The sequence below is a fragment of the Microcebus murinus genome, chromosome 2, assembly GCF_040939455.1.
Source record: "Microcebus murinus isolate Inina chromosome 2, M.murinus_Inina_mat1.0, whole genome shotgun sequence".
Classification (NCBI taxonomy): domain Eukaryota; kingdom Metazoa; phylum Chordata; class Mammalia; order Primates; family Cheirogaleidae; genus Microcebus; species Microcebus murinus.
Genome location: NC_134105.1, coordinates 61,535,834 through 61,562,664, shown reverse-complemented (window position 1 = coordinate 61,562,664; position 26,831 = coordinate 61,535,834). Strand labels below are relative to the sequence as shown.

Below are 26,831 nucleotides of genomic sequence, written 5' to 3'. Positions count from 1 at the left end.
TTTTGTATCACAGTATCATTCAAATTTCATTTTTCTTTTAATTTTTCTTTTTTTTTTTTGAGACAGAGTCTCACTCTGTTGCCTGGGCTAGAGTGCCGTGACATCAGCCTAGCTCACAGCAACCTCAAACTCCTGGGCTCAAGCGATCCTTCTGCCTTAGCCTCCTGAGCAGCTGGGACTACAGGCATGCACCACCATGCCCAGCTAATTTTTTCTATATATTTTTAGTTGTCCAGCCAATTTCTTTCTATTTTTTTTAGTAGAGGCTGGATCTCACTCTTGCTCAGGCTGGTCTCGAACTCCTGAGCTCAAACGATCCTCCTGCCTCAGCCTCCCAGAGTGCTAGGATTACAGGCATGAGCCACCGTGCCTGGCATCATTTTTATTTTTCATAAACAGTTTAGAAATTATACTAAACTCTGTAAATGTAAGAGTTATCTTCCTATCTGATTTAAAATTTTCTTTGTTAATTTTTTCATTTTTCTGTTAATATATGATAGGATCTATTTCTGGGCTTTCTAATCATTTCATTGACCTATGTTTTTGAAATAGTATCACATGGCAGTTTCAGTTATTGTGGGTTTTTTATATAACATCTTCTAATATTAATACCTAGTCCTCTCACATTTTTCTATTTTTTCAACCCATTACCTATTCCCTGTTCATTTTTTCCCATGCAAATTCCTAGATCTTTAAAGATTATGATTTGGTGGTATGAGTTATTGTGTTTTCATTAAGTACTCCAGGTTAGTCAAGGTTTTTTCTTTGAAATATAGTATAAGATTGGGGGAAGCTCTAATTTAAGCCAAACATATAAAATATTTGAATTTAGGACATCTCTCTGAATTCTGTTACATGAGGCAAATCTTTATTTTTTTCTATGTCTTATCTTTCTAGTTTATTAATACAACACTACTAAAAGCTGACCTCCAGATCATTTTCAGTTTATTACAACTTTTATTTACAAAACTTTTTAGAATTTAGTGTGTCCTATCCCTCTAGCACCTTATGTTCTACAAACTGATATTCTTCAGTATAGTGCTACAGATTTATAAATCAGTTGATAAACGTATTTTATATATTTTCCCTTAAGTTTCTCTCTCTATATATGTATATATATATATATACACACACACATGTAATGAAGTAATAACATTATGTTGCTGATACATTAGGATGCTCAAGAATTCCTTCGATGTTTAATGGATCTGCTTCATGAAGAATTGAAAGAGCAGGTCATGGAAGTAGAGGAAGATCCTCAAACCATATCCACTGAAGAGACCATGGAAGAAGACAAGAACCAGTCAGATGTAGATTTTCAGTCCTGTGAATCTTGCAGCAACAGTGATAAAGCAGAAAATGAAAATGGCTCCAGAGGCTTTCCTGAAGATAATAATGAAACAACAATGTTAATTCAGGATGATGACAACAATTCAGAAATGTCAAAAGATTGGCAAAAAGAGAAGATCTGTAATAAGATTAATAAAGTAAATTCTGAAGGAGAATTAGATAAAGAAAGAGACTCTATATCTGAAACAGTTGACTTGAACAACCAGGAAACTGTCAAAGTGCAAATACACAGCAGAGCTTCAGGTGATAATTTAATAATTTAATCATGAAAATGATAGTATTCATTTTTGGACAGTGGGTGTTTAAATAATTGTTACTTTGGGAATTTCTTATTGAATGATTGATTGATTGATACAAGGTCTTGCTCTGTTACCCAGGTTGGAGTGTGATGACCCAGTGACAGCTCACTGCAACCTCTAACTACTGCGCTTGGGCCGTCCCCCTGCCTTAGCCTCCTGAGTAGCTGGGATTGCAACATGCTCCTTTAAACTATAGCAGTCCAAGTTACTTCAGGAGCCTGAGGCAGGAAGATGGCTCGAGCCCAGGAGTTTGAGGTTGTGACACCACTGCACTCTAGCCCAGGCCAACAGTGACACCCTGTCTCAGAGAAAAAAAAATAGAGTTATAGTTTAGCAATATTTGCTTGTGAGTGTTAAGTTAAAGCCATAAAATTATAGAACCAGAGGATAACAGGAATTTTATGGGTCATTTAATTATATAAGAAATTTATCCTTCTTTTGAACTAAACATTTCATCAAAAGTCTTTTATGTAGTTATGTAGTAATCTAGAAAATTGGGCTTCTCAGAATTTTCCCTTTTAAGCAAATTCTGTTGATTGCCCAGAAAGAAGTAAAATAACCCAAGTTGCAATTTTTTAATTATATACACTATTATATTTAGATTGCTGTCATTGGAGTCACATCAGATGTGTTTTAGTGTAGGAGTGTAACTATACTGAGGCCAGGCGGCATGGTAGCTCATATTTGTAATCCAGGCACTCTGGGAGGCCCAGGTTGGAGGATTGCTTGATGCAGGAATTTGAGACCAGTCTGAGCAAGAGTGAGATCCCTGTCTGTACTAAAAACAGAAAAAGTAGCTGGGTGTTGTGGTGCGTGCCTGTAGTCCCAACTACTTGGGATGCTGAGGCAGGAGGACTGTTTGAGGTTGTTGTGAGCTGTGACTGCACTCTAGCTGTGGTGTCTGAGCGAGACTCTGTCTCTGTTGTGATAGATTATGCTATAATATACTAGTCAGTGTTTCTTTGAGAAAGAGCGAGTGGCCAAATGAACTATATTTGAGTTAAATTGCTTTGTGTATTACATATATCTCTTTAAGAATTAACTTATCTTGGCTTAACGTGGTGTTTTAGTTTTCTAAATCACACACAATTGGATCATCAGAAGTTCAAATTATGTGATCTTAAAATAAGTGGCAGACAAGTAACATAAGAAAGTTCATCTTCTGTAATTACTGAAGATAGTTACTAAACAATTTATTTAGGAATTTAAATGAATCCAGAATTCTTTCTTGAGGAATATTTCCTTAAATGTACAAAGACTAATGGTTCATCTGTGTACAGTGCCTTCTGGTCAGAAAAACTAGGAGTGTTAAGTTCCTTAATTATACTGACCTTGTGTAGAAGTTGTTGAGTCAATAAATTTGTCAAATGTCAATATTGAAAGAGCCTTGACACCAGCCCTTTCTTGTTAAAAGCCCAGTTAAACCTCATTAAGGGGCATATTAGTCCTTTATTGCTCTGTAACAAGCTTGTTCTTATGCATAGCAACTAGAGGGTGACCTAAATCAGGAGGCTGAGCTTTTACGTGTTTTAAAGCTTGATGAAAAAAATCTGGCAAAGTTTACATGGCATAAAACCTAAAATATTTACTACTGGGCCTTTTCTAGGAAAAATTTGCCACCCCCTAACCTTGATCACATTAACTTTATTCCCTTTAGAAACTCCTAGAGTGAGTCTTTTTTCACCCCCAATAATATGCAGTCTGATTTAATCATGATTGAAATCTTCAGAAATGTCTATGTGAAAAATATTTTGCATTATCTGGAAAAATCCTTGAAGACATTCTGTTTCAAAGTGTCTTATGAACATTTCTCTTTTCTTCACTCAAATACTTACTGAATATAGTCCTTGCCCTGGAATACATGTTAGGCAATAAAAATCCAACAACAAACTATCGAAATAGCTCTCACGGAACTTATATTTTCTAGATTCATCATATAATTTAATTCTAAAAAAGATCCTTTCCTGATGAATGTGTGTTTTCTTTTATCACAGTAAGAATAAAATAACTTATGATTACCTTATGCTTAAATTTCTTTTTATTTTTTAAATTATTATGTGTACATAACAGTTGCATATATTTATAGGGATATGCCTCAATTTCTTGTTTGATCACCCCCACGCCAGCAAAGTCTCATTCTGTTGCCCAGGCTACAGTGCAGTGGCACAATATAGCTCACTGCAGCCTCAAACTCTTGGGCTCAAGCAGTCCTCCCACCTTAGGCATGTGCATCTATGCCTGGCTAATTTTTTTAAAATTATTATTATTTTTTGTGTAAGCAGAGTCTCACTAGCCTGGTCTCTTGTGATCTTCCCACTTTGGCCTCCCAAAGTACTGGGATTGTAGGCATGAGCTACTGCACCCAGCCTTTTGTTTGATTTTCATTACCACATTAATTTGAGAGATTAATCTCTCTTTTTCCCACATGGTTTTTAAACTGTCCTGAATATCTTTTTTTTTCAAATATTGTATTTGTACAAATAAGATCCCCTTTGGTTTTGTGTCTAGTTCCACTGCTCATTTCCTGAATTGCCTATGAAAGTAGTATGTTATAAACATTAATTGGAGTTCTATGTGGAAAGCCAGTTATTTTGCTTAGCAAGCACTTTGTCTATCAAGTATTCACCTGACATTTGTTAATGTGAATTGTGTTCAAAATGTCAAATTAGGAAACCTTTAAATTAGTTAACATTATTGGACAGGTGGAATAACTTTATTATTTAATGTAATAATACAAAATTTGAATATTCCAGAATATATCACTGATGTCCATTTGAATGACCTGTCTACACCACAGATCCTTCCATCAAATGAAAGTGTTAACCCACGTTTATCAACAAGCCCTCCTAAATCAGGCAATTTGTGGCCAGGATTGGCACCCACACACAAAAAAGGTAAAAAGTTTCCCTTATTTAAATTCTTTTACTTTGGATCTTAGTTTAAATGCTGGTTTTGATATTTGATAATTTGAAGTGTTATTTATGAAATATTATTCACTTTTTTAAAACTGACAGCATAATTTTATAACCATGATTTAAAATTTTGTATGTTCTTTCTCAATTTTTAAAAATTTACTTGCAGTTGAAATTCTCTTTTTCTTGTGTAGAGTTTTAATTAGTTTTAACACATGAATAAATTATTGTAACACCACAACAGACAGAATACAGAATGGTTCTAACAGCCAAAAGAATTCCCTCATACTAGTCCTTTGTAATTAGATCATTGTCCTGTCCCTAAGCCCTGGCACCATTGATCCTCTTTTCCTATTGTTTTGCCTTTTCCCTGAATGTCATAGATGGAATCATAGTCTTTTGAAGTAGGCTTCTTTCACTTAGCATAATGTGTTCAAGATTCAGTCATGTTATTACACGTCTGTATAATTTGTTCCTTTTTATTACTGAGCAGTATTTCAAATTGTTTCTAATTTTTGGCAATTATGAACAATACTGCTGTAAACATTCAAGTGCTGGTTTTTGTAAGAATATAAATTTTCATTTGTCTAGGATACATACCTAGAAGTGAGTTCACTGGGTTCTATATTCATTTTATGCTTAACATTATGTGAAACTGCTGAACTTTTCCAGAGTGTCAGTACCATTTTGCGTTCCCTCCAGCTGTGTACGAGAGTCCCAGTTTTATAAAATGTAAAACTATAAATCTTTGAGAAGAAAACATAGGCAAAAATCTTCATGACCTACCTTGGGTTAGGCAAAGAATTCTTAAAGACAGCAAAGACATCAAAACTTAATCCATGGCCAGGCGCGGTGGCTCACGCCTGTAATCCTAGCTCTCTGGGAGGCCTAGGCGGGCGGATTGCTCGAGGTCAGGAGTTCGAAACCAGCCTGAGCAAGAGCGAGACCCCCGTCTCTACTATAAATAGAAAGAAATTAATTGGCCAACTAATATATATATATAAAAAATTAGCCGGGCATGGTGGCGCATGCCTGTAGTCCCAGCTACTTGGGAGGCTGAGGCAGAAGGATTGCTTGAGCCAGGAGATTGAGGTTGCTGTGAGCTAGGCTGACGCCATGGCACTCACTCTAGCCTAGGCAACAAAGCGAGACTCTGTCTCAAAAAAAAAAAACAAAAAACAAACAAACAAACAAAAAAACTTAATCCATAAAAGAAAAGATTACAAATTTTTCTTGGCAGTGGACATTGTTAGGAGAATGAAAAGATAAGATTGGGAGGAAATATTTAGAAATCACATAGTTAACATTGGACCAGAAATATATAAAGAACTCTGAAAATTTACTAGAATTTACTTTCCTCAAATAAAACCTTACTTGGAACGAAAAACAGGTAAAAGCAGAATTACTCTAAAGTCAAGATGAGGAGACTGAACCCCACCTATTTTGTGTTTAGCTTTTACTCCACTTTTTAACCTGTTTCCCTCTTCTTTTGACTTGGAGGACATAAGTAAACATCCCAGTGATGAGGCTAAACTCTTCATTTTGCATATGGAAAAAATGCCCTGAATATTGTGCTGATTAAGGATTTTTTCATTTTCCCATATGTACGTTTATGGTGGGCAAGGATCATACATGTTTAAAAACAACAGCAGCTTAAACCGTGTCTACTTGGTTTCTCTTTTTTGATTGTTTTTTTTGTTTTTTTTTTTGAGACAGAGTCTCGCTTTGTTGCCCGGGCTAGAGTGAGTGCCATGGCGTCAGCCTAGCTCACAGCAACCTCAAACTCCTGGGCTCAAACAATCCTCCTGCCTCAGCCTCCCGAGTAGCTGGGACTACAGGCATGCGCCACCATGCCCGGCTAATTTTTTCTATATATATTAGTTGGCCAATTAATTTCTTTCTATTTATAGTAGAGACGGGGTCTCACTCTTGCTCTGGCTGGTTTCGAACTTCTGACCTCAAGCAATCTGCCCGCCTCGGCCTCCCAGAGTGCTGGGATTACAGGCGTGAGCCACCGCGCCCGGCCTAGTAAAGCTGTTTTGAATGCTATTTTGAAAATTTCCCTTCAGTGTAGTAATTTTTACTAGAGAAAAATGTTAATGTACTTTGATTGTTTTTTAAAATGTTGTTCACTTATTTTTCAATCCTAGCTCAGTCTGCATCTCCAAAGAGAAGAAAACAGCCCAAGAAATACAGAAGTGTTATTTCAGACATATTTGATGGAACAATCATTAGCTCAGTGCAGTGTCTGACTTGTGACAGGGTGAGTATGAGGGAGTTAGAATACGTAGAACATTTCTGTAAAATGCTTTTTTTAAAAAAACCTGACAAAATGATGTGAAAAATGTAATTCCTTCTCTTTGTTACTGATGTTCATACATGTATTTCTTACATTTGCAGTGATATAAAATGGTTCTAGGAGTAGAGTTTAGTTTTTTGGAAGTAATATTAATAGGAACATCCCTTTTAAAGGATGGGTCTTGACCCATCATTGGACAAGACATGTGTATCATAAGGAAAAATTACTAAATTCTCCATTTTGGTTACATATAAAGGTGAAAAGTTGCTCAGCAACAAGAATTGGTAACACACGTATTCTACCAAGGCTGATGAAATAAGTATGATTAGAAACTGTTGCTATTCACAGGGCACAAAGCTGTGAATGTATCTCTTACATTTAGTTATACTTATGCCTTATACATAATTCCCCATTTTAAGGTTAGAACTCTGATAATAAAGGTAATGTCAAATGCATAGACAGTAATAAGGACATAAATTAAAATCATCATGAGTTCTTTAATTACAGTTAACTCGCTTAAAGTTTCTTTGAGCTTAAGAATGGTTTTACTTTAGTGAACTAATGAGTATAATTAATGAATATGAAATAATATCTCAAAAACAAAACTAAGTTTTCAATTATTATATTAGAATATTAAGTCCAATCTAAGGGCTTTCAATAGGGTCCTTTTAAAGTAGGTTATTTTGGTGCTAAATATTTAAATGTAATTATCAGAAATGTTTGCAGCTGTTTAAAATTAAGTGCCAGATTTGGCTCCCACTCCCTTTAAAAAACTTTTTAAAACTATTCTTAAGGCCGGGCGCTGTGGCTCACGCCTGTAATCCTAGCTCTTGGGAGGCCGAGGCGGGCGAATTGCTCAAGGTCAGGAGTTCAAAACCAGCCTGAGCAAGAGCGAGACCCCGTCTCTACTATAAATAGAAAGAAATTAATTGGCCAACTGATATATATATAAAAAATTAGCCGGGCATGGTGGCGCATGCCTGTAGTCCCAGCTACCCGGGAGGCTGAGGCAGAAGGATAACTCGAGCCCAGGAGTTTGAGGTTGCTGTGAGCTAGGACGCCACGGCACTCACTCTAGCCTGGGCAACAAAGCGAGACTCTGTCTCAAAAAAAAAAAAAAAAAAAAAAAAACTATCCTTAAAGGTCACTTTTTAAAAATAAATACAATATTGCTTAAGAGTTTGGACCTTAAGCTATAGTGACTGGATTTGGAGTGCTTGATGCTGTAATGTCTATTACTGTAATGGAGATGCTAGTACCTACTTTACTGGGTTAATATGAAGATTAAATTTGAAATAGCATCTAGTACAGAGCTAGTGTTTTTTTGTTTTTTGATTTTTTTGCTGTTACTATAAACACAGTTCATTTTTTTTGTTTGTTTTTACTTATCATAACTTGCTTTGATCTTTGGAATCTGAAATCTAACCTTATAAATGTGCTGGATTATTTTTATCCCATTTTTAAAACATAAAACAATTTTAGGTGTCTGTAACCCTCGAGACCTTTCAAGATCTGTCCTTGCCAATTCCTGGCAAGGAAGACCTTGCTAAGCTGCATTCATCGAGTCATCCAACTTCTATAGTCAAAGCAGGATCGTGTGGCGAAGCTTATGCTCCACAAGGGTGGATAGCATTTTTCATGGAATACGTGAAGAGGTATGTATTTATTTTCTTTATATTAAATGATTATTAAAGCTACTGTTTCTGCTATAGTGGCAGAACACTTCCTTTTTTTTTTTTTCTGTCAATGATGTTTCAGGTTTGTTGTCTCATGTGTCCCTAGCTGGTTTTGGGGTCCAGTAGTAACCTTGCAAGATTGTCTTGCTGCCTTCTTCGCCAGAGATGAACTAAAAGGTAAGACATAATAATATCTATGGCTAAATTGTTATAGGTGAAGCTAAAATACTAGTGGGACTAAATTATAAAATGTATTCAAAAAGCTAAATTTTAAGACAGCTTTAATAGTACTTGCCCATTGGTATAGTGTCAATATTTACCATGACAATATAACTACAAGAAAAAATCACATCCTAGAGGAATTTGTACAAATTCTTATGTATAAGACAAAATGATAGGTGAAGTGTCTTAAAACTATTCGTAGATTCAAAGAAGGTCAAACTTAACCAAAATAATGGACTTATTTATGTTTCTGGAATTGTCTGTGAACTCTGTATCATTTAAGGTCCTTCACTGTTTTTTGTGTCTAGCACCTTGCTTGAACATGTGACAGGCAGTCAGTAAATTTTGTTGAGTGAGTAAATAGAAAGGATATTTATTATTTGAAGTAGGCCTTCAAGGTTGAAAGGAGTAAAGGGAGGGGAAGGTAAACAATGATCTGACTCATCAAAAACTTAAAAAAAAGGAAACTTGTTTTATTGAGCTGTTCAGCTTGTGGCAAAATCAAATAGTTATAGAAACAAAAGAAAATAATTTGCTGTTAATTTGAGAGGAATGACCAGATCTGTTCTGTCTGCAGGTGACAATATGTACAGTTGTGAAAAATGTAAAAAGTAAGTGACATTGATGATACTTTTAATTGCATGTTGTATATTTTTCTTGGTCATATGAATTGGGCATATAGAGTTAGATTTGCCTCTATATTTACAAAAATATAGGTCAGAAAGCTTTGGCCTTATTATAATAGAGTAAAAAGACAACTATTCTAGGGCCAACACAATTTTGTTCCTGAAGAATCAGAACAATTGTTTCCAGGGTGCTTGATGCTGCTGTTCTTGACCTTAAAAGTACAGTGTGCTGCTTGCTACAGTGTTCTCATGGCACTAGTGTTGAGAATCCACTAGTGCCGCATCTAGAGACTCAGTGTTCATCTTGGTGTATGGCCCTGGCATGCTGATTTATCCTGGTCACTTTAGAGTTGGCATCCCCCCCCCAACCCCCCAATGGGAGGATTTTTTTTAAATGGCAGCATATAGAGCTGGAGCTCTGTTTCCATTTATATGACAATTTAGGAGCTCATCTTATCTGGATTCAGCTTGTAGACCGGCAGCTCTCCTAATGCAGCTGTATAAGATGTTCACCTGTTCATGCTGAGATAAAAATGTAACAAATTTAATAGGCTTGTCTAAGCTATGAAAGTATATATTTTGAGGGATGAAATAAGTGATTTTGCATAAAACATTTTTTAAAATAAGGCAATATTGTCTTCTGAATTACCCATTTGACAGGCTAAATTCAGGAAGAAAAAGGTATATGGTTTCAGATCTATATAAAATTCAGAAAGGGTATACCAACTTTGATGTTATCTGCTGTTATAATGGCAGAATAGGACAACTAAAGTCTAATTTTATTTATATCTACTACCAGCTGCCTTTTAATATCTTGTAATATGGACTTTAATGCTTCTTGGTGGTAAGTCAGAAAAAAGTGACTGGAGACTTGATGAAAGAACTGTTTTGAGGTAGAGTGAACTGGGAAATTTTTCTGAGTCTTTGTAATAGAAATATAATGGCCACCTAGTAAGATCCACAATCTTAATACAGACTTCTTATTCTTGGCAGTAACCTCAGGGAAAAATTGATCTTGGTCCTTTTCCTTGCAGAAAGGAATGGTATACAGTTTGGTTGATAAAGATGAAGAAGCTGCCTTGTACTTCTGGAAAGATTCTATCAGTTTGTCTTTGAAGCCCTACCTGACAGCTAAAAAGGGAGTTGGCCTAGAGAGGGATAGAGATCCTTCCTTTTAAAGCAGAGCAGACTAAGAAAAAGATAATAGTGAAGATGGAAAAGAACTTTGCATCTACCCCCAAATCCAAAGTAGATTGTCAATTGCATATTAATATTGATTATTAATAATAACTATCCTTTATTTCAAGTTTTTTTCCAACAGTAAAGCTGGTTTTTTGTTTTTTTTTTGGTCAAAACACCTTTAATGATGGAGGGAAAGATGCTAATACCTTTGCTGTCTACTCTTGACATTTTACTATGATAGGAAGCTCTGGAGCCTACAACTTTGGAGGAGAAGCCATCATTCAAGTCAGTCAACAGCAAACCCTCACTCTTTCCTCCTCAGAACTCCTGTTTCAGATGATCCTATATTAAGAGTAAATACTACATCTCATTACAAGACAGAGAGGCAGAGAGGACACTACCTAGAATTTGTCTCCCAAAGTCTGGGAGTCATAAGACAGTGGCAAAAACACAAGCCTTGGCCAATGGATAGGCAAAATGGGGAGGAGAGGGGTTTTGAGAAAGGAAGATGAGGATATACAAGAGGCCAGGGAATAACAGAGGGAGTTACTTAAAACTAGAAGCACATTGGTGCTAGGAAATCCTCTGTGATCCCTGGTTCACTGCTGCATACTGTGTCATTAGCCCAAAAGAATATGTTTGAGAATGTTCATATTGACAAGAATTTGAGGCTTCTCCCTTTCATCATGTCCCTTTCTTAATCACTCAGGTTCCCAGCAAGCCCTATGCTTGAGCAACATTCCTCAACTCTCCTTCATTACTTCATCAACCACCCTCACCAACAGTACTCATTAAAGATAGGAACTAATTTTGCATTTTCTAAAATATCACATGTGAGACCTATTGGCAATAAATCAGTTTGTTTCCCAGCTTTGAGAGGCCATGCTGAATGAGAAGTTGGAGATGGTGTGGCCTGTTGACCAGTAACACCTATGCCTTAATGTGACTGTCAAGGGATTTACTGGGGAAATTGTCCTAGGCCTATGATTTCTCCCTACCTCCTAGGATTGAGCCACCAATTAGTGGAGCATCTTTATTGCCGGCATCTTATGGAGCAAGGGGAGGGAGAAAGAATATACAGTTTGCTACTTATTGTCAGTGGTGGGCTTCTCAGGCACTACTGTGGATGCAGGAGGCTGAAGTAGGAGGTGGGGAACTGTCTTCTCCTTAGCCTCTCTGGATCCTGTTGTTGGAGATACCTTCCCAACCATAGCTCCTGGGCCAAACAACACTGTTGGAGCCAGGCCTAAAGTGGTAGTGGAAGTGGCGCTGTAACTCCAGGGTTTGGTGTGTTGGCCACTTGACAGGAAAGCTGTGTACTAGTTCTGAAAAGATAGGAGACCCACCCCTACCAGCTGAGCAGGGTCTTGGGACAAGAAGTCTTGCAGGTTGGCCTGCACTGTGCTCTTCAGAGACAACTGCTGGCCCTTTTGGGCTGGGCTACAATTCCAAATGTGGGTCTCAGGTCCCTGGCGAAGGGAAAGGGAGAAGGAAAGAGAAGAGGGGAGAGGGTCACCAGGGAAGCTGGCGAGGGTTCCCCTTAAGAGTGTGAAAACTGTAGAGAATCTATTTTCCTCAGGTATAAAGAATGAAGATGGGAGATTTCCTTAGGGGACCATCCCCTTGCAAGCACAATAATTTCCAAGCTCAGGGACTAGAGAAAAGCCACCAGGGACAGACCATGTAAGAACTCAGAGGAAAACACAAAAGAAGGACTCATAAATCTTGGGCTCATAAATCTCCTGTGGAGCTCTCAGTTTCTGCTCCCTGGGTCAAAAGGCAGCAGATACAGAAAAACAGGCTCATGGAATCATGGAGTTATCTTTCTGGGGAAAGGAGAGAGCCCTGGGAAGTAATGGAAGGCGAATAACCAGGAACCAAGGGAAGAGCAGCAATATTCTGCGGGCCATGGGGACAAAGAGCTATACCTGGTGGTGAGCCAGCAGCATATGTTTCTTGAGAGTGTCCCGTTTGAGAAAGCCCTCCCCACAGGAGACGCAAGTGAACAGTGGCCCCCTCTTTGGGGAGGGTCTCCTGATATTCCTCCAGAGCTGCCTTGGTGGGAAAGATGTGGCCACACACGTCACAGGCCTTTGCTGCTGCTCTCTTGGCTCCTTTCTCATTGCCTCATGCAAGCTCAGCTCTCCCACCGAGGCACTGCTAATGCCTTCCTCTTCTGGGGTGAGTGCTGATGCTGAGCATGAGCCCTTCTGCAGTTTGCCCGCCTCTTCCTTGCTTCCTGAAACATCACTGCTTCCCCACTCCATCCTCTGAGGCTGATCTAGTTTTTCAGGTGGTGGCAGCAGCGGGGAAGACTGTTGAGTTGCTTTCTCCTAATGAGAAAGTCCATCTCTGTCCCAGCTGTGGCTGTTAGTGCCACTGTCTCCACTTCCTCCTCTGCCCCAGATGCCTCTTGCAAATCACCTCACACTGATACTGTCTTCTCATTTGCACTCTTTGAACCTCTTGCTGTCAAGAAATCTTCACCAGTCACATCTCATCTTCTACCTCCTCCTCAGACAACTCCTATTCTGGTCATGGCTGCTGAGACTGCCGCTGGGGGAGGCGCCCGCCCCAGAGACTAGATTGCTCAGAGCCATTCTCCTGGGCAGCTGCTCCTCTTCAGGAATGTGGTACCACCATTGGGGATCTAACCCACCAGGTGCATGCGGATGTACTGCTTCAGAGAGACAGTGTTGGTGAACTTTTGGCAGATGGGGCAGGAGTTCTGGGCTTAAGCCGCTGGACTGGCCTTATGGCCCACGAAATGTACACTCAGATTGCCCTGAGTGGGGAAAGCTCTGCTATACACTTTGCATTTGAACGGTCACTCACCTCCACGTTGGCCATAACACAGGCGTAGGGCCCAAGGACAGCTGAGCACACAGAGGCAGATGACACACTGGTTAGGTCCAGAAGGGGCTGACGATGAAGGTGCAGGGGCAGAGGTGGTGGAGGCTCCTGAGGCAGTGGGGGCCACTGCCATCACTCCTTGTCATTCAGTCTTTTCTACAATTGCTGCGACTTTGATGTCTCAGAGGGTAAGGGCTCTAGCATATAGGAAAAGGAGAAGCTGCCAGTGGATTTAAAGTGTTTGGTAAACACTGCCCAGCTTGGTAGTGAAGACACCAGCTTACTTAGTTGCATGTGGGTTGCTGTGCTACTTTCTGCCACCCCTCACTACCTGGTTAGGTGTTTTCATCAGCTTTGCTCTTCCACTGCCTTCATGAGCACAAACTTACTGAGAGCAGGGAGCCCTGGAGCTGCAGCTGTGCCTGCGCCAGTGGAGAGCGGTGTCAGGCTCTCTGGCACGGAGTGGAGGCCACCAGAGGCTTGCACCTGACACTTCTACCTGGTGTGGCTGCCCCTTCCTTGGCCTTCTTTGGTGGCACAGGCATACCAGCATGGCAGGCCACTGCTGGTGATTTCATAGTTTAGGAGCTCTGGCACTGAGTGTGGGTTCACCTCCATGAGTGGGTACTTCTCATGATGCTGGTGAAAATGTACTTTGAGGTTGCCATGGGTGATAAAGCAGTTGCCACAAACATTGAACTTATAGAGCCTCTCATTGTGTGGGAAGGAAGGTGGATCTGCAGGGCACTGCCACTGCCAAATACTTTGGCACAGAAGTGGCATTTGTGCCCTCCACCGGGCTTCTTCATTGCTTCACCATAGCCCAGCTTACCATTTCCATTCTTTGGTTTCAGGAGCCCTGGGGAGGCAGCCTCAAAGCCTCGGGCCGTCCCAAGACACTTTGCTGCCAGTCGGTGGTGCTTGGGAATGCCAGATGAGGCAAGGCAATCAGCTGATCTGTGCTACCTGGCAGGGCTGGGGAGGGGGCAGGGTGGGTTGTGGCTTCACTCAACCCCTCCAGCAGATAAAGGATGCTGTGACCCTGGTGTGTGGTAAAGGTGGAAGAAAGCCTGCTTGGGTGTTTCTGCCCCTGAGGAGGAGGAAGAAGATGCCAGTGTCTTGACAGTTTGGACAGGCTTGATGGGGCTGAAGAGGAGTAGTAGGGACTTGGTGGAAGAGGCAGTCCCTGTCCCAGGTAGCTCTGAGGGACTGGCAGGAACACCCACCGTCTGGCCTGAAGAGCTGAGCAGTAAGTAGCACTTGCCTGTAGATTTGCATCTGATGGATCTGCTGCTGCTACAACACCCATAGCTCTTCCAAGATCAGGGGAATGTTCAAGTGGCCACTGCCTATATGTGGGAGTAGAGGTGGGAGTGGAGGAGGCAGGGGTGTAGGGGTAGATTTTGGAGGTAATGGCGTTGCTCCCAGCTTGGGACTTTGCAAGATCAGGTTCTTAACTCCCCTAGCTGGTATACCTGTGGGAGTGACCAGCAGATGCCCTAAAGACTCCTCTCTGCTCTGAGCCCCAGGTGGGATCCATGGGCAAGGGAGGACCCAGATTCTGGGGGGGTTACCGTGCTTTTTTCCATAACCTGGGAACTATTGTGACCCTCAGGCTTAGGTAAGAGGAGGCCAAAGAGTTCAGTTAGAGTTCTCCTGGCCCCCAATGACCACCGTTATAGGAGGGTCAGTAGAACCTACGTTTTCTCTCACTCACTTACTACATACACCCCCCTTCCTTTTCCTCTCCCTCGCCCCCCTCTAAAGGTTTTAATACATTGACCTGAACTACAGATTTTATAAAATTGAGATTTTGCTTTATCTAGTTTTACTTGGATGTTAGAAAGGCATGGCCAGACCATAGACGGTAGCACACTTGTTAAAACGTAAAATAGGCCAGGCATGGTGGCTCATGCCTGTAACCCTAGCACTTTGGGAGGCCAAGGCGAGAGGATCATTTGAAGCCTGAACAACATAGTGAGACCCCATCTCTACAAAAAATAGAAAAATTAGCTGGGCATGGTGGTGTGTGCTTGTAGTCCCAGCTACCCAGGAGACTGAGGCAGGAGGATGGCTTGAGCCCAGGAGTTTAAGGTTGCAGTGATCTGTGATGACGCCACTGCATTCTAACCTGGGGAACAGAGCAAGATGCTGTTTCAAAAACAAATGGAAAAAAACCAAAATAATTTCCATCAAAAAACTATACAGCTCTCTAAATTTTTGTTACTGGTATCTTGGTTTAAATTATTTTTTACAATAAGGGACTCTAGTGTTTTGATTATTAAGATATTTACTATATGTGTGTAACATAATTCAATAATGAGCATTTCTAGTCTGATAGCATTTGTCTCTGCATTTTCTAAAAGAGTTTTGCTATATATTTAAATACACTAAGTCTTTTGTAGATTCATTGGTTTTCTATTTTCCTGCCTTAGGTTGAGGAATGGAGTAAAGTTTTGTAAAGTTCAAAAGTTTCCTGAGGTATGGGCTTTTTATTGTTTATATTATATGATAGGAACAAACATAAAGTATTAATGAACATAATGTTGTAATAAATTCTTAGCCAGGTTGAAGAATGGAGTGGTTCTATTGAGAAGTTGCTTTGCGTACCTTATTAGAATTATTCACTTTTAAAATATTAGGTTAAATACTGGATGTGCCTTTAACAGTGTGCTATGTTGAATACAGTTTAAGCAGACTGTAGGATCCTGCAAGTATAAAGTATAGAATTAGAAAATAAACACCAGTGAGCTTAGGAAGTGCCATGTTCCAACATTTCCCCATTTTTACATTTCTAGAATGAGGTTATAAATTGCAGGTTAATGTTTAACCTTGATGCTTGAAATTCATTATGCATATTTGATAGACTCCTTTATCTGGCATATAAAACTAAATAAAATTTTAAATAACTTTATAATTTTATTTTGATTGAACACCTCAATTTCTTGTTTATAGAATAAAAACCTAGTGTTACTAAGTTTTACTACTTAGAATACTTTTAGTCTTTTGTAATGACAAATTAGAGTTGTGAATTTTATTCTCTTTTAGATTTTGTGCATCCACCTTAAAAGATTCAGACACGAACTGATGTTTTCCACCAAAATCAGTACCCACGTTTCATTTCCGTTAGAAGGCCTGGATCTTCAGCCATTTCTTGCTAAGGATAGTCCAACTCAAATTGTGACGTATGATCTTCTGTCAGTCATTTGCCATCATGGAACTGCAAGTAGTAAGTATACAGATTTAACATTTGTTACTATATTTAAAAAAATAAAATAAAACATCGGAATTGAATCCTTAAATGAGACCTGACTGATCAAAAGATGAAAGTATTTAAAAACAGATTTTGCTGGTGGTTATTAAAAAACATGTCAGACAATTTTAGGAAATTGAATACTTTTTACTATGATACTTGGAATATTGGAAATGATGTTGTATAAAGTTAAATAATAAGGACTTTAAACAATCATTTTTATACTGGGTTTTTAAAGATTACGTGTTCTGTCCTGTATTTCCTTATGTGGCATCAAGAATACACACTGAAAAAAAAAAATAAGCACAGTTCTTGCTGTATCTAAGCTGCTGTGCTAGGCACTGGGGATACAAAAACATTATCTTCATTGTTGTTTTAATTTTATATTACTGTAATGATTTCTTTTCCCTCAAATTCAGGTGGACACTATATAGCCTATTGCCGAAACAATTTAAATAATCACTGGTATGAATTTGATGATCAGAGTGTCACTGAAGTTCCAGAATCTACTGTACAAAATGCAGAAGCTTACGTTCTTTTCTATAGGTAATGGAAGTAACTATTTCATGGATAAGTAATTTTTACAAATATGAAAGAATATCTCTCACTTTGGGGTTATTAGTGACTACTAAGACTTTCAAATTGCTGAGTAAAGATTAGAAATTGTTTTCCTCTCATATCATTAGACTAAAATAAAGTAAAAGGCTATATGCAGAATGATTCTTTGTTCAGAAAACATTAAGTCATTTACTTGGAGGTCAAAGGGATGTATTTTGTTTTAGAAAGATTAGTTTTAATTAAAAAATTAGGGCCGGGTATGGTGGCTCATGCCTCTGGGAGGCCGGAGTGGGAGGATTGTTTATCTCTGGAGTTCAAGACCAGCCTGGGCAAGAGCGATACCCTGTCTCTACTAAAAAAAATAGAAAGAAATTAGCTGAAAACTAAAAAAAAAAAAAAAATATATATATATGTATATATATATGTATACACATATACATACATATGTATACATATACATAAATACATATATACACACACACATATATATATAAACACACACACACATATATATATATATATATATATATAAATAAAATTAGCCGGGCTTGGTGGCACATGCCTATAGTCCCAGCTACTCGGGAGGCTAAGGCAGGAAGATTGCTTGAGCCCAGGAGTTTGAGGTTGCTGTTAGCTAGGCTAATGCCATGGCACTCTAACCTGGGTCACAGAGTGAGACTGTGTCACAAAAAAAAAAAAATAGGTACTGATAGTAGGAATTAAGAATGAAAATTTCTCCTAAAATAGCAAATAAAGGAGGTATTACTATTAAAGTTTTTAGTATTTTTTAGTATCTTATAAAAGAAAATGCTAGCTACTGAAACAGAAAAATAGATTAAATATTTAACTTCATCTTATTAACAGACATTTTCCTGCTACTGTGTACTAGTAGTTATGTGGGTACATACCAGTAATTAAGATACATTATCACCCCTACTGGTGTAGAATGTATTTAGTGGATGATACAGAGTATATTTTCTTTTGCAATTCCCAAGACCTAGTAAGGTTAGTATTAATATGTGTGCTATGTCTAATAAGAGGAAAAATTCACTTGTCTATTGTAGTAAATGTATATTGAATTTAATTAATCATTGTCCTTAATAGGAAGAGCAGTGAAGAGGCACAAAAAGAAAGGCGAAGGATATCAAATTTGTGGAACATAATGGAACCAAGTCTCCTTCAGTTTTATATTTCTCAACAGTGGCTGAATAAATTTAAGACTTTTGCTGAACCTGGCCCTATTTCAAATAATGACTTTCTTTGTATTCATGGAGGTAAGAAATTCTGTACTGTAAAGTGGTGATAGGAGTTTGCTGTTAAAAATTTGCACATTAGGAAAGAGTCAATAGTTTTCCTCTTATGCTTATTCCGTACTTCCCCAACTGTAGTCCAACTTAATGCATTTAATTACACGTAGTTTCAGAAATTGGCCTTTTCTTTCTAATTATAGGCAATCTGTAGGCTCTTTATTGAACATATATTTACTAAGTACCTATTCTAGAGCCTAAGGACACCAAAGACCCTATTTCTGTTCTCCAAACTTTAATAATTTAATAGTAGAGTCAGATACACAAACAGCTAATTACAGTACAGTGAGCTCTTTCTATTACACATTACTTTTCTTAGCTGAAAGGTATTCCTTTGATAGTGATTTCAGCTACCAACTATATTCATGGTTCTTGTGCCTTTTGTTTAAATGAATTGCTAGCTGTTTTCCTAAGTATGGAAATATATCTAGGTTTTAACAAAAAAGATGCCTCATAGTTAAATATAATATATGCCTTTGTGATTAGCTATGTTAGTGTTTGTTCTACAATAAATAGGATCTTCATATAACACTTTGATTAAACTTCATTGTTGAAGACTCAGTATTCTTGTCAATTATGTTTGTAGTAAAACCACAAAGGTTAGGAATATCCTATATTGGATATATAAGAATAGTTATTGACCAGTCATTGGTCATTATTTAAAAATGAGTTTCATCTTTGAAAATAATATAAACGAATTAAAGAATGAGACAGACATGTCTACATTTTTTTAGGTGTTCCTCCAAGAAAAGCTAGTTACATTGAAGACCTGGTTTTGATGCTTCCTCAGAACATTTGGGATAACCTATATAGCAGGTTTGTTTTTTAAGTCAGTTAATAGAGTATTGTGAAAACAAACTGGTTAAAAGGAGATTGGATTATTTCACAGATGTTCCTTGTTCTGTATGTTGCTTATGTTCTGTATGTTGCTTATCCCTTCTTTTTCCTTCATTTATTCAATCTGAAGTTTGAGTAGGAAGACTTTGTAGCTAGTGTAACTATAGTCTAGATAATTAATTCTAATTTTTTTGTTCTGATTATCTGTCTATAAAGGTATGCTCCCATAATATGCCAAAATAAAAAAAAATTAAAAAAAAAAAAAAAGGTATGCTGTGATATTTAACTTTAAGTACCTTGTTGGAAAGATTTTGCATAACCCAGCACTAAAATTTTATATGTGTATATATTCACACACTTGAATATTCCTACTCTTAAATTTTATAATTTTATTTTAAAATGTTTTATATTATAATTTTCTTATTAATTATGTTTTTCTTAGTTAAATATTAAAAATAATTTATACCTTGAGTGCTTCTTACTTGAGAGGCCAAGGGAAGGTTTCATCTGATTCAAACCTGACTATAACTATGTATGTATAACTAAGGTTTTATATATTGTATGCTAATTTTTTTTCTTTTTTCTTTTTGAATCTGGATTTCAGATCATTGTATGCTAATTTTTGAAAACCACTTTTACTTTGTTGTGGCCTCTAACATTTTGGAACAGAAGTAGCTATAAGGGCAAGTTGAAATATAGATAAAGCAAGTTAGGCAATAAACTACAAGTCATTGACACTAATAAACATAAAATCAAATCTTTGTATGATTTTTAAATTTTTACAATACTTTGAGATTTTATTGTGTGGATTTATTCTTCACTGGGGATTTAGCCATTGACTTAAAAGTTAGAAACAAATTTCCTAGAAGATTAGCTTTCTTTCAGATTATCATGATTTTAATTCTTAAATGCTTCATGCTTTAGGTATGGAGGAGGACCAGCTGTCAACCATCTGTACATTTGTCACACTTGCCAAATTGAGGCAGAGAAAATTGAAAAAAGAAGAAAAACTGAATTGGAAATTTTTATTCGGGTAAAAAAAGTGATGCTTTTTAAATTGTAAATGATTTAGGATAAGGATGAAGACCTGACAGTTAACACAACTGTATGATGTTAATGAAATGATTGGATGAAAGCCTTATAGTAGATTCCAAGTTTTCTGGGTACATAACAGTAAGTGACCTCAGGCACTTTAACTCCAGTGAGATAAGTTCTCTCTTTGTAGGTTTTTGTTTTTATGGATTGGCAATAAATTTTGTGAATTGGTACTGATAAGAAATTTCCTCATATTCAAATGGAAAATTACAGGTTTTCTTTTTTTTTTCTTTTTTTTCCCCCAAGAAGTGGGAGAAGTTTTAAAGGTTTTCTTGAGTTAGTGTTGTCTACAGAATACCCAGACTACATGCACTACCTCCATCCCTTTGTGAAATATAGTATTGTTTTGTCTTTTGGGGAACTCTTGGTACTTATAAATATACCCATTTCCCTCAAAATGAGTATATTATGAGATGTTCCTTGATTGTAAACAACAGAAAGTTTTGGTCACAGAATTAAAAAGCTGAACAACCAGGTTTTATGGACAAGGACTAGTACAGTTTCAACTATCTAGGTAGCAAGAGTCTTTTCAAAGTGCTGCTGTCAGTAACACAGCTCCAACTATTTAAGACAATCTAAAGTTTGGGTTACCTTAGAGCAGTGGTTCCCAATCTTTTTGGCATTGGGGACTGGTTTCATGAAAGATAGTTTTTCCACAGACTGGGGGTAGGAGGTAGGGTGTCATAGGTGGGGGTGAAGGGACTGATACAGAGCTCAGGGGGTGATGTTTGGAACATTTCCTAACAGGCCATGGACTGGTACCAGGCTGTGGTCTGAGGGTTGGGGACCACAGCCTTAGAGGCACATTCATGGACAATCTTACTAAGATAATATTAGGGGAGGGATAATACCGCAGGAAAAAAATTGAGATTCTTTTAGTAAAAGCAGGAGAGAAGATATTGAGCAGACCAAAATAAGATGTCCAATACCTTCCATATTATGCCTTCCCAGTGCATGTGCAGACACACACACATCTGCTTGTCATTGATTCAGGGTTTTTTTAATGCCCTTGCCTTGAGTAAAGAAATTTTACATCAGGGAAGATACAGGTACGGATTTTATTTATTAATTTTACATGGCCATCTTTTGCTTCCTGAATGTAAGAAAGCAAGTTTTAGTTGAATATTAAAAATAGTTCATTTCACCAATGCTTAAATAATGGTTAATAACTGTATCTGTGAGAGTTTGATTAACAAAGCCATTCTAAGTATTTTTAATAGAATTGGAATACAGGGAATGAGAGACTTATATAACCACTGAAAGGACTGGGCAGTGAAAGTCAGGATGACAAGTGCTAACTTCCCAGAAGTTTTGGAGTGAGGTAGGCTGCCTCACTGGCAGTAGGAGTAGGGTAATGGCCAGGAGTGTGGTATCTTAGCCAAGACAGGGTGAAGAGACCTAGACCTTCTGTGTAGTGAGTAGCATGAGCCAAATCAAGGGTGTTGGAGCCCAGCCAGGATGAGAAGGGATGCCCATGTTGGCCAGAGATTGGTGGCTATAGGGGTGCAGCATAGTGGCAGTGAGAGATTGATTCCAGATGGGCAATTGATTAAATCTGGAGTCCTCAAACTTTTTAAACAGGGGGCCAGTTCACTGTCCCTCAGACCGTTGGAGGGTTGTTGGAAAGTGCAGTGCACATTCCACATATGCGCACTGTGGGCCTGGGACGAGTCGGCTGCTAAGCAGGATAGGCAGCAGTGGCAAAAACACCCAGCAGGCCCGATAAATATCCTCAGCGGGCTGCATTTGGCCCACAGGCCATAGTTTGAGGACGCCTGGATTAAATAATAAATGTAATGAGTGTTGAGTTCCTCATTATCAGATAAGGAAGTTTCAAGTATGGAAAGGGAGAAAACTAAAGTATACTTTGTGTTATTAGATTGGATTTGTAGGCATCTTTGTGAGCTCATGGTGATAACTAAGTAAATGTGGAGGTGTAATGTATGTGTTCTGTGTGTGTGTGTGTGTGTGTGTGTATTTATAGAAACTTGACGTTTCTTAACTCTCACTGTAAGGACCTGGGATCAGTGATTACTCCAGAAGGATTTATTATACCTAGCTGTCAGATCTTGGCTTCTAAACATCTTTTTGTGCTAAAAGGAACCATCCTCCCTTGGAGAAATGGCTGATTCCAGGGCCAAGCCAGGGAAATTATAAGACGAAACTGGAACATCCTATTGTGCTAAAAAATAAAGAAGTTCTTGAAAAATGATGAGGAGCAGTCAAAAGTACACAGAAGTCAGCTTGACAGGGCTTCTCTTGGCCAAATTTGAGACAATTTGAACTTCAAAATGAATCACAGTAACATATAATTCATTAAACAAAATAGGAGATGTTGTACCCATGTTGATATAAATAAATAAGTGAATAAATAAAAAGGTTGGGGAATAGGATATTTACATCATTTCAACTTTTCCACAAAATGCTTATTAATTACAAGGGGAAAGGCTGGATATTATAGCTCATGCCTGTAATCCCAGCACTTTGGGAGGCTAGGATTGGGAGGATCACTGGAGGCCGGGAATTCAAGACAAGCCTGAGCAACATAGCAAGATTCTATCTCTGCAAAAAAAACCAAAAAAAAACCAAACTTAGCAAGTCACAAACCCAAATTGAGGAATATTTTATAAAGAAACAAGATATTTGCAGGAAAGGAACATCTGTTCAGCAACTTGTTTTGAAATTGGACTAGAAAAAGAAAATTCTTCATATTGTAGTTGGTATTTTCCTCTAAGTTTGAGATTGCTTCAAAGTTAAAAAAATTAAAAATTGCATAAAGTCTCTGGAAATAATCTGAGCTCCCTGCTTGTGGCAGTTCTCAGGAGAATGCTCAGGAACCTGAGAAGCTGCTGCTAATGATGTCAGGACCCAGGTGGGTTAATTTGGAGGATGCCTAGAAGACACAAGATGCCGTTATAAAAGATCTTAGCTGCTTATGATGCTAAGTGGAATTGGATTTTTGGGAAAATGCTTGGAAGTGGCAAAACCATATGTGGATGCCCCAAGCCTGCCCATAGCTGCCTGCAGAGGGAAAGAAACGGTTTTTCTTTTGTACCTTTTATATATTACATATATTATTGGCAGTATCTGATCTGAAGCACTACCAGCAAGGGATCCTGGAAAATATAGGCTTCTCTTCAAAGAAGCGAGTATAAGAATGAATGAAAAATGATGGCCATTAAAATAGATACTACAAGGCCGGGCATGGTGGGTCACGCCTGTAATCCTAGCACTCTGGGAGGCCGAGGTGGGCGGATTGCTCGAGGTCAGGAGTTCGAAACCAGCCTGAGCAAGAGTGAGACCCCATCTCTGCTATAAATAGAAAGAAATTAATTGGCCAACTAATGTATATAGAAAAAATTAGCCGGGCATGGTGGCACATGCCTGTAGTCCCAGCTACTTGGGAGGCTGAGGTAGCAGGATTGCTTGAGCCCAGGATTTTGAGGTTGCTGTGAGCTATGCTGATGCCACGGCACTCACTCTAGCCTGAGCAACAAAGCAAGACTCTGTCTCAAAAAAGAAAAAAAAAGAGTTTGAAACCAGCCTGAGCAAGAGTGAGACCCTGTCTCCACTAAAAATAGAAAGAAATTAATTGGCCAACTAAAAATATATAGAAAAAATTAGCCAGGCATTGTGGTACATGCCTGTAGTCTCAGGTACTCAGGAGGCTGAGGCAGAAGGATTGCTTGAGCCCAGGAGTTTGAGGTTGCTGTGAGCTGGGCTGACGACACGGCACTCTAGCCCGGGCAACAGGGTGAGACTCAAAAAAAAAAAAAAAAAAAAATTTATTGCCAAACCACTGAGCCTCACAGTGCCAGTGGGTGGCTTATACCTTACTAAAGTTGTTTTTTTAAAAAATGCAATTGTCTGATTATTCCATAACACTGGGGTTTTTTGTTTTATTCAAACCTCTCCCCCCCCCCCTTTTTTTAGAGATGGGGTCTTGCTATGTTGCCTAGGCTGGTCTCAAGTTCCTGGCCTCAAGCAACCCTCCCATCCCAGCTCCTGAGGGGCTGGGTAGCTGGGAGTATAGGTGTGAGCCACCATGCTCCTCCCCACCCTTTTTTTTTTTGAGACAGAGTCTCACTCTGTTGCCCGGGCTAGAGTGCTGTGGCGTCAGCCTAGCTCACAGCGACCTCAAACTCCTGGGCTCAAGGGATCCTCCTGCCTCAGCCTCCCAAGTAGCTGGGACTACAGGCATGCGCCACCATACCTGGATAATTTTTTCTATGTATTTTAAGTTGTCCAGCTCATTTCTTTCTATTTTTTTAGTAGAGACAGGGTCTTGTTCTTGCTCAAGCTGGTCTCAAACTCCTGAGCTCAAACAATCCACCCGCCTCGGCCTCACAGAGTGCTAGGATTACAGGCATGAGCTACCTCACCTGGCCCGTCTCCACCATTTTTTAAACAAAGCAAGTGCCTTAGTATAAAAAAAGAACAACACTGGAGTACAAAAATAGGTGTCCTTGGTGGATTGGAAACGAAGTGAAGTTTCTGAAAAACTGAAAAAGCAGATAGGATCAGATTGAAGAAGCAAACCAACAGCCACAGGAAATGACTACATGGCCTTCAAACTTGAAAGTGGCAGATACCAATGATGACCTCGTCATTCTACCTGCTACATTGTACCAGGCAGCAAGGATAAAGGCATTTGCCTGGATAGAGCAGTGATTATGGATACATGAAGTTTGATTCTCAGGGAGATGCATAAGGATATTGTGTCCCCCAAAACAAGACAACATAAACAAAAAACCCTTAGTAGATGAGTTGATTGAAGAACAGAATAAATACTGCTAGAAAGCAAATTAGTGTGCCGAAAGACCTAGCAAAAGGATTTCTCCTAGAATGAAACATAAAACAATAAGCAGAAGGAAAGAAGAAAGAAAGGTTTTGATATGTGGGATAGCTATAGGATCTAATATTTTTCAAATATATATTTTAAAATCACATAGAGGAAAAGAACTATGTTTAGAGCAACATTTAGATAAATTTCCCAGAATTAGAAAAGAACAGCTCTTTAAATTAATGGGGTAACTGTGTGTAATTTTTTAAAAGCCCCCACCTAGGCACATAAGGAAGAAACTTCCTAATACTAAAGATAAAGTACATCCTGAAAGTGTCCAAACCTGTTAGTAGTATGAATTTAATGGATATTGTAAGTCAGCATCTGGCAGAATCTGTCTGACATTACATTTCAGAAATCTCAGTTTTCTAGGGACAAGTTGTACATCACAGAAAGTCCTAAGTTTAATTCCATGCCTTGAGACAAACATGCCTTGATTTCTTTGTTAAGTGTCAGAGACAGCCACAGCATTTTTCATTTCCTTTCATTGTTCTATTGCAGCAGATACCTTGTGTCCCAGAAAGATCTTTGTCTTCACAGAGCTTGCATTTAATAAATAAGTTATATTAATATAACATATTAAAAGATGATGAATACTATGGAAAAGGAAAATATTGAACAGAGTAAGAGGGATCAGGACTACAGTGGTGAAGGGGGAAGTACAGGTTGCAGTTTTAAACAGAATGGTCCAGGATGGTCAAGATAGGCATCATTGAGAAGGTGACATTTAAGCAAAGACTTGAAGGAAGTGAGGGAGATAGTCATTCAGATACCTGCAAATAGAAGGAATAGCCAGTGCAAAAGCCTTGAGAGGCAGGAATATATTTGGTTGGTTCTGAGAATAACAAAAGAGGTCAGTAACCATTGGTGAAAAATTAGGAAGAAAATATTAGAAGATGAAGTTAAAATGTGGGGCCAGATTATGAAGATAATTTGGGGCTGTTACAGGGATATTTGTGGAAGGCCACAGGATTTTGGTTAGATTTGATTAGAGGAATGACATCATTTGAACTTGGTTTTCTGTGTCCATAGGTAGTAGGTGTCATGGGCATTGAGTTGCCCATCATGAAATATTTTTAGGAGTCTGAAACACTACTATAATTAGATAAATTCCAAATACCCTCCATTTCCCTGAGGCTCTGTTACCTACACTTCTCTTTCTATACCAGCTTTTCTATCAGTTGGGTTTCTTTAATTATAAGTGGTAGAATCCAGACTGGCTAACTGAAGCAAAAAAGAAATTTATTGAAGATTGAAAAGCAAACCTCCAGAAATTTGAGAACCATAGTAGCCCTGGGTATCTAGCTAATAGGAATTGACATTGGAATGACTCCGTTCTAACCATTAGGTCACAACCCTGGAGATTTTATTTCTGGCAAAGTTGTATCTAGTTTGAGTTACTTAGCCATTCCTTAGGACTGGAGAAGCGAGCAGAACATCTTCAGAGACTGTCCTATCACTTTTGAGTACTTTTATTTATTTTTATATATGTGTGTGTATGTGTGTGTGTATTTTGCCT

General features: G+C 38.4%; 1 protein-coding gene and 1 pseudogene across 2 annotated transcripts in view; one reads left to right on the top strand and one right to left on the bottom strand.

Moving 5' to 3' along the window:
- USP33 (ubiquitin specific peptidase 33) overlaps positions 1-26,831 on the top strand; it is a 65,354-nt gene that overhangs the window by 34,425 nt on the left and 4,098 nt on the right. The window contains exons 10-21 of one of the 2 annotated variants that reach the window (XM_075999476.1): positions 1,176-1,593; positions 4,403-4,543; positions 6,712-6,824; positions 8,343-8,515; positions 8,643-8,713; positions 9,336-9,369; positions 15,855-15,900; positions 16,468-16,648; positions 17,092-17,218; positions 18,335-18,504; positions 19,272-19,353; positions 20,299-20,407. In XM_075999476.1, the coding sequence (XP_075855591.1) occupies positions 1,176-1,593; positions 4,403-4,543; positions 6,712-6,824; positions 8,343-8,515; positions 8,643-8,713; positions 9,336-9,369; positions 15,855-15,900; positions 16,468-16,648; positions 17,092-17,218; positions 18,335-18,504; positions 19,272-19,353; positions 20,299-20,407 (1,665 nt within the window). Of the gene's footprint in view, positions 1-1,175; positions 1,594-4,402; positions 4,544-6,711; positions 6,825-8,342; positions 8,516-8,618; positions 8,714-9,335; positions 9,370-15,854; positions 15,901-16,467; positions 16,649-17,091; positions 17,219-18,334; positions 18,505-19,271; positions 19,354-20,298; positions 20,408-26,831 lie in introns of both variants that reach the window. The other variant, XM_075999472.1, reaches the window with a different exon arrangement.
- Positions 11,652-15,281, bottom strand: LOC109730404 (sal-like protein 2 pseudogene; annotated as a pseudogene).